Here is a 7159-nt window from a genome sequence, read left to right on the forward strand (position 1 = left end):
GTTTAATCCGACTGGTTAGAGTTCCCGTGGGTACCAATCGACCTAGATCCGCTGATTTATTTCCATAAAGTGCGTCTTTGTCAAAGAATTTCAAGTGTTCCAATATCGATGCTGGTTCTGCTAACGTCCAACTTTGTACCATAGAGGTACAAATTCCCCGCTCTCAAACTCCCGCGTCCCGCCATGGATCCTGCGAGATGGCCCCGCAATAAACCTCATGCAGTGATTAGGTCGTCACCTGTACCTCTACACCATCGTACCCTGGACCTGCTCACAGAACCCGCATCGTCCTCGCCAACCCCAAACCATGATTTCAATGAACACATCGGTTCTCAGGCCAGCCAGTGATGTCTCGTTCCTGGGGCACGCGGGTTGCGGGTTACAGTCAGTGTAACGAAGCAATGCTATCCTGGACCACCACGTTCTTCAGCGATTCGAAATATCAACCCGGTCCGCCAATGTGACGTTCGAGCGGCCCGCTGGCGTACCCGAACATGCGTTCGCGAGAAAAAGGGTAATGGTGATCACTTTCCCGCCGAGATGCGGATGAAGCCATCCGCCATGGTTTGACCGCTGTGAACGTTGTTTCTCGCCCGCTACCGGAAATACGTGTTGTTATGGCATCCGATTGCGTGCTCGGGCACACCAGACCTTACCCTGTTCATTCCGCTTTTGGTTTGGTGTAACTTCTCTAGATTCTATTGAGATTGAAGTGTAGACTTCAGGGACAGCAGAAGATGATAAAACCCATCACCGCCCACGCCGAATTCTCACGTCGAGCCTGTGACCGCTAGCCGCTTCTCAGATCGCCTTCCTTGGTTCATGATGTATCCAAATCTCGGGTTCCTTTTTGGCATCGGGGCTCTTTTCCGTCTTGCGTCCGCCTCTTTCGAAGGCAACCTCAACTACCAATCCCCATCCGCCCGCTCGTCACACGTCAACCTCGGCCTCTCCCTTCCCCTCATCACTTCCCGCACGTTGAAACGCTCGTCTGTGGCTTATCAACCCTCGGAGTTGAACTTTACTCACGGAGTTGCTTCGGGAGACCCTTACCCCAACTCCGTGATTCTCTGGACTCGCGTAGCGCCCACTGCTGAGTCGGATAGGAGCAATGTAACCGTGGCGGGGACGGTCGAGCTCTACAGCCATGAAACGGAGAAGTACGTCAAGGCAGACGCGAATCCTATTTGTATCGAGTGGAAGATATGGGAGTTGCAGAAGGGACACAACGGGACTGTGAAGGGCCCACTAGGACGCAGCGGGAAGGCGTACACAACGAGTGATATCGACTTCACAGTCAAGGTTGGTTCGCCCCTCAGATTAACTGGATGAGCAAGCCGCTGACAGCGATCAGGTCGAAGCTCACGGCTTGAAGCCTTGGACGCTTTACAACTACCAGTTCAACGTCTGCGGCTCCAACAATTCTAGCCCTGTGGGGAAAACAAAGACTGCTCCGGCCGAGAATGACGAGGTCGACGAGGTCAAGCTAGCTGTCTTCTCTTGCTCAAACCATGGTGCGTCCTAGCGGACAGGGAAGATGGGATTGTCTAGGTGCCCTTTGTTCATAATTGCTAACCTGTTATCTACTAGCCAAGGGCTTCTTCAACGTTTACGGCAATGCTGCCCGGAAAGACAAGCATGACTATGTGGTCCATCTCGGCGACTACATATATGAAGATGCTTCAAGCGGTCCGAGAGCACACAAGCCCGCAAACAAGCTGTTCACTCTGTACGACTATCGGACACGCCATGGACAGTACCGAACAGACAACGACCTGCAGCTTTTGGCCCAGAACTATGCGTGGATTCCCACCTGGGATGACCACGGTAAGTCCCGTTGCATGCCGTGCTCTGTACAACCTCTAACCACCCTGACCGTATAGAATTTGCCAACAATGGCTACCGGGACGGCTTCTCCGCGCTTAACAACACCGAAGCCTCCTTTAGGAATGACGGTCCCTCCATCAGTGTCGATACGCGCAAGATCAACGCTGTGCGCGCCTACTTTGAGTGGATGCCGATCCGCCAGGTAGACCTCGACGATAACTTGCGGATCTGGCGCAACTTCAAGTTGGGCAAGCTGTTGGATCTTATCATCATCGATACTCGTAACTACGATCGAAGTATCACCAGTACAGGGAACAATGATGCCTATATCGAGGCGATTAGGGATGATCCTTCGAGAACGCTAATGGGAGGCCGCCAAGAGAAGTGGTTCTTTAGGCAGTTGAGCGAAAGTAAGCAGAGAGCGGCAACGTGGAGAGTGGTGGGGAACCAGATCGTGTTTTCGAGGATTCTTGACTCCAAAGGAGAACTGACAGGGACCGATAATTGGAGTGTAAGCGTCTCTTCGTTATATCGAACTTCAACTGCATCTAACATGCGGCTTTAGGGGTACGTCGCCAGCAGGAACCGCACCCTTCAGCATTTGTACGACAACAACATCTCAGACAACGTCTTTCTGTCCGGCGACAGTCACCAGAACTGGGTAAGTACTATTTTCCCATTACCTCCTCCGACACTAACAGTCTTTTGTAGGTTTCTGACCTCGCCTGGCTTGGCACAAAGCCCTATGATGCCGCCACCGGCTCGGGAGCCATCGGCGTCGAGTTCGCAGGAACAGCCGTCACCTCTTCCGGCTCCAGCGGTACCATTGCCACCGTACAAAAGGCGACCAAGACCAAGGTCGACAACAATCCAGAGTTGCAATGGCAAGAAGGGTACTACCGCGGGTACTTCCATCTATCAATCAAGAAGTCCAAGATCGATGCCCAGTTCTTTGGTTCGCCCAGCGTAGCCACCCGCAATGGCTGGGACCTGCCTCTGGCAAATTTCACCGTGCTTGCTGGTGATGATCACTTGCAGAGACCGGTTGGGGGCGGAAGAGTTGAGGCAGGGAGCTTGAAGGGAGGTAAGACGGTGGGGACGAACGTGACGCTTGATACAAACGGGTGGAAGTGGGAGACGGTAGGGTTTGAGAAGATGTTTGTGATATAATCTACGACGGCACAGCGTCAGCTGTTCGTCGAAGGTTAACTGTCGCTCGTCTTAACAGCGAGCTGCTTTGTCGCAAACACTAGAAGTCTAGAAGCCTAGGGCAGCAATGGCCACACCCTCCGCAGCATCTTCCCAGTGTTACGGAACTTGTCTGGATCAATGCTGTGACGTGCCGACACCTCCCCCAACTTGTGGTCCTTCGCCGGGTTGATTACTTCCCTCACCCCCTTCCATTCCTTCGCTCCACACAACCTCGCGGCTGTCCTATAGAACCCCCACCTCAATGTGTATTTGGCGACCATGTAGATCAGGGGTGCAGTATGACGCGCCAAGGAAAGAGGAGGAAGTCTGCGCACGGGGAAGCCGTCGTGTCGAGCACGGCTTATGGAGAAAAAGACGTCGGCAGTCTCGCTAAGTCGGCTGACAGTGGTAGTAGCAGAGCGCAGCTCGCGCAGCTCTTCGATGAGTCGGGCGCGGTACCAAGTCGGTGGGGATTGGCAGGGCAGAGAGAGGACGGCGTGCCATCTATTGAGGAGGCGGTGGAGGAGGCGGTCCAGGGCTGTACGAGTGGGCTGGCGCATTGTTTGTCGGGTCTGCGGCGGATGGCCGAAGTGTTTGTCGGTGTCGCGCGGATGGTCGGGCACGATTTGTCGAGCCAGTTCTTGAGCATACACGAGCACGCGACAGGGTTGATTAGGTATGTTCTATTACACTGTTATCATCGTGGAAGGGCGGAGGAAAACGTCGGAAGAAGATGACGCTTACGTGGTGAGGCCGTGACCGACAGTCGACGGGAGATTCTGTTGTCGATTTGGTGATGCAGCAAGGTTGAAGAGAAAGTGGCTATATGGTAAGGAGCTGAGAGTCAACAGACCAAACACGCGATTGAGTGACGAATGCCGCGGGACAGAAACTGAACCTTGATGGTGCCGCCCGTTTTTCTAGCGGGGTTGGGGACGGGCACTTGCATTCCGCCACCGGGCAGCCGCCCCGTACATTGTGATCGGAAAGTACAACGAAAGCAGCCCAGACATGGCACACCGACGGACAACCACGCCGGACCACGGCCTAAGGTACCTCAGCAATCATCAAACACGCCACCTACATGTACAGCACACATGTCAACGCGAATAAAACAGCTATAAAGCACCATGATTTCCAAACAGTAGGCCTCCGCGCATACACCATACGGCACCGCTGCTGGAGTCTCTCAAGGAAAAACCCGGATATTCCTTGCGCACAGTAACTCTGTCAGTGCCAGTGAAGCAGCAAACAGTCAGGGGCGCCTGAGGAAAAGAAACAACGGGAATTAGTCGTGACGATGCGAACATGGAGATATCTGGACAAGCACAGGTATTTAACACCACCACCCCGTGTGCCTTGCTATCGTTTTCTCAACCACTTCCACCATCCCCAAGAAAGCCTTTCAACCTTAACATTCACTACTTCTCCACCCGTCTCTAGACACGCAGCTCTTGTCATGATGTGTTCCGAAGCTGATCAGTCCCCGACAACAGTCGCTGCGCCTCCAACTCCCTCCAAGCCTATCATTGTCGGCATCTATGGCCTCCCGGGTTCCGGCAAGTCGACCGTCCTCGAACACCTTTCACGGGCAGTCCCAAGCAATATGTTCTCCGTCTACGAAGGCTCTTCAGTCATTGCCTCTCTGATGGGCCCAAACCGTGGACTGGGCGACTTCATTGCCTTGACCGAAGAAGAGAAAACTCGGTACCGCGAGCTCGCCATCGCCCAGATCCGTGACGAGTGCCAAAGGTCGGGCCTGGCCGGTGTTGTTGCCGGGCATTACATGTTTTGGCCCAAGGGTAGCGAGCAGGGAACGGTGGTCTGGACAAAAGACGACCAAGATACGTTCACACATATCATCTACCTTCAAGTGGCCGCGGAAACGCTTTGCCGTCGTCGACAACGCGACCAGGTCAGGCAGCGCGAGGCAGTGACACCTGGACACCTGCACAAATGGCAAGAGGAGGAAATGCGGCAGCTGGATACCTTGGCAAAGATTTTGGGAATTCACTTTGAAGGTCTCAAATATGACACGCCGGCAAAACATTTGGCATCCGAGATATCACACAAGCTCCACGAGTTCCGCACGGAATCGGAACACTGCAACCACATACGAGTACTGGCCGCAGTGGATGAGATGCTAGCCAACGTCACGGCTTGCCGCGATACCAGGGTGACCACGGCCCTGGTATTTGACGCAGACAAGACGCTGACTGCCAAGGATACCGGCAGAGACTTTTGGGAGCGTCAATCCAGTAGACCCATTGGCAAGGACGAGCTGACCCCGGCCGAAAAGATATTCCGCGAGCACGGCTACAGCTATGAGGCTTTCCGCCAGGTAGCCATGTTGTACAGTGACACCCACAGAGATTTCGAGAGGGTCTGCCATGATGTTGCGAAGGAGACCACTCTGTATCCCGAGTTCCTGTCTATACTGCGCCGTGTCCGAAAGCACGAGCACGTCATGGCTGTGGTGGTGACTTGCGGGCTACGCCGGGTATGGGAGCTTGTGATGGAGAAAGAAGACTTGGGAAGGCACATCGAGATTATTGGCGGCGGGGACATTCGCGAGAAGTTGATCATCACTGCCAAATCCAAAGAAGGCGTTGCCAACCGTTTGCGAGGTCCTCCTCATAACCTTCGTGTGGTGGCTTTTGGAGACGGCCCGCTGGACCTACCAATGCTCCGGGCTGCTGACGAAGGCGTTGTAGTCGTGGGCGAGGAACTGACTAGAAGCAAGTCGATGGAGGACGCTCTCTCCATAGCCATTGAACATGTCAACACTAACGACGCACCACACAGTCACAATCTCCGTCAAACCCTCCTCCCGTACACCGTCACTCCCCGTCTCGACACTGTCCGGCTTCCTGTGGTCGACCTCTCTGATCCAACCGACCCATTCAATCAATCCCTTTTCGACGGCCCGCCCTCCAACCTTTTGCATACTAGCAACCGCCCGTCCGCCAGGGTCCTGATGACCCCAACCCGCGACGCTAACATCTCTGGTCCAGCGTTGAGAGAAGCGCATCGTCGCATTAGCTGGTACCTAGCCACGGAGTTGATTACGTCTCTTATAGGCCTGGAAGAGTACTCAATCCCTCACGTCCAAGGACACGCTACCACCGGCCATCGCCTCCTCCGCGAACAAGACACAACCATCGTTGCCTTAATGAGGGGCGGAGAGCCCATGGCTTTTGGCGTCAACGAAGCCTTTCCGCTCGCTATGTTCTTGTACGCTAAAACACCGGAGGATGTTAAGCCTTACTACTTATCTAATTAATACACAATTATCTTAATAGACTCGGTAGTAAATAATAGGAAGATAGTATTAGAGTTTCGTAAGCGTATACGTACTATAGATGAAGGGAGGGATATCCACTTTGTAGTAGTCGCGGGGGTTATATAGGTGGAGGCTATAGGTATAGGGTATAAATTGGGACGGCTCTTAAGGAAAGATAGTAAGTTCTATTTGCTAGCCTTGAGGATGTCGGAGAATAAATTCACTGGGAGGGGAGGGATAGACATAGGTAACCGGCTATTTAGAACTATACAATTGGAATAAACTAGATTTAAGTATTATTAAATAATAAATATAAGTAATTACTTGGAAATTTTTTTAATTTAAATAATACTTATTATTAAAGAGTGTACTTAATAGAAATAATTACCTACTATTAAAATTATATTCTATAGTCTAATTACTAACGCCGTCCTATACCTAACTATATTAAACTATATTAAAATTCTAATAATATTAGACTTTAATTTCTAACTTCTAAAGTCAATATAAATAAAGGAGGCTATTATAATAGCACGATTCTAGGCACAGGCAGGGCTGGGCCAAAAGAAGTCGATTTGAATAAGATAGTAAAACTAAAGAGTAGCAGAGAGGGAACGGCCAAAGGGTTAGGGTTAGGGTTAGGGTTAGGGTTAGGGTCAGGGTTAGGGTTAGGGTTAGGGTTAGGGTTAGGGTTAGGGTTAGGGTTAGGGTTAGGGTTAGGGTTAGGGTTAGGGTTAGGGTTAGGGTTAGGGTTAGGGTTAGGGTTAGGGTTAGGGTTAGGGTTAGGGTTAGGGTTAGGGTTAGGGTTAGGGTTAGGGTTAGGGTTAGGGTTAGGGTTAGGGTTAGGGTTAGGGCTCT

At 52.1% G+C, this 7159-nt stretch overlaps 3 protein-coding genes across 3 annotated transcripts; 2 read left to right on the forward strand and 1 right to left on the reverse strand.

The window, feature by feature from the left end:
• Positions 1–585: 585 nt before the first annotated feature.
• On the forward strand, positions 586–3045 carry B0T23DRAFT_58853 (PhoD-like phosphatase-domain-containing protein). The gene is made up of 6 exons (XM_062841512.1): positions 586–1302; positions 1355–1514; positions 1591–1827; positions 1884–2338; positions 2393–2488; positions 2539–3045. Exons 1-6 carry the CDS (start codon positions 823–825, stop codon positions 2995–2997), a joined length of 1887 nt encoding a protein of 628 aa, XP_062687679.1. The 5' UTR covers positions 586–822; the 3' UTR covers positions 2998–3045.
• B0T23DRAFT_58878 (uncharacterized protein) lies at positions 3045–3987 on the reverse strand. The gene is made up of 3 exons (XM_062841513.1): positions 3917–3987; positions 3763–3840; positions 3045–3701 (listed from the first exon to the last, which is right to left on the reverse strand). Exons 1-3 carry the CDS (start codon positions 3965–3967, stop codon positions 3093–3095), a joined length of 738 nt encoding a protein of 245 aa, XP_062687680.1. The 5' UTR covers positions 3968–3987; the 3' UTR covers positions 3045–3092.
• Positions 3988–4480: 493 nt separating this feature from the next.
• On the forward strand, positions 4481–6427 carry B0T23DRAFT_408966 (uracil phosphoribosyltransferase-domain-containing protein; the record flags this gene model as incomplete). The annotated part of the gene is made up of 2 exons (XM_062839353.1): positions 4481–6274; positions 6344–6427. 2 exons carry the CDS (start codon positions 4481–4483, stop codon positions 6425–6427), a joined length of 1878 nt encoding a protein of 625 aa, XP_062687681.1.
• Between the last annotated feature and the right edge of the window lie 732 nt (positions 6428–7159).

The sequence above is a fragment of the Neurospora hispaniola genome (genome assembly GCF_033458365.1).
Source record: "Neurospora hispaniola strain FGSC 10403 chromosome Unknown B0T23scaffold_18, whole genome shotgun sequence".
Taxonomy (NCBI): Eukaryota; Fungi; Ascomycota; class Sordariomycetes; order Sordariales; family Sordariaceae; genus Neurospora; species Neurospora hispaniola.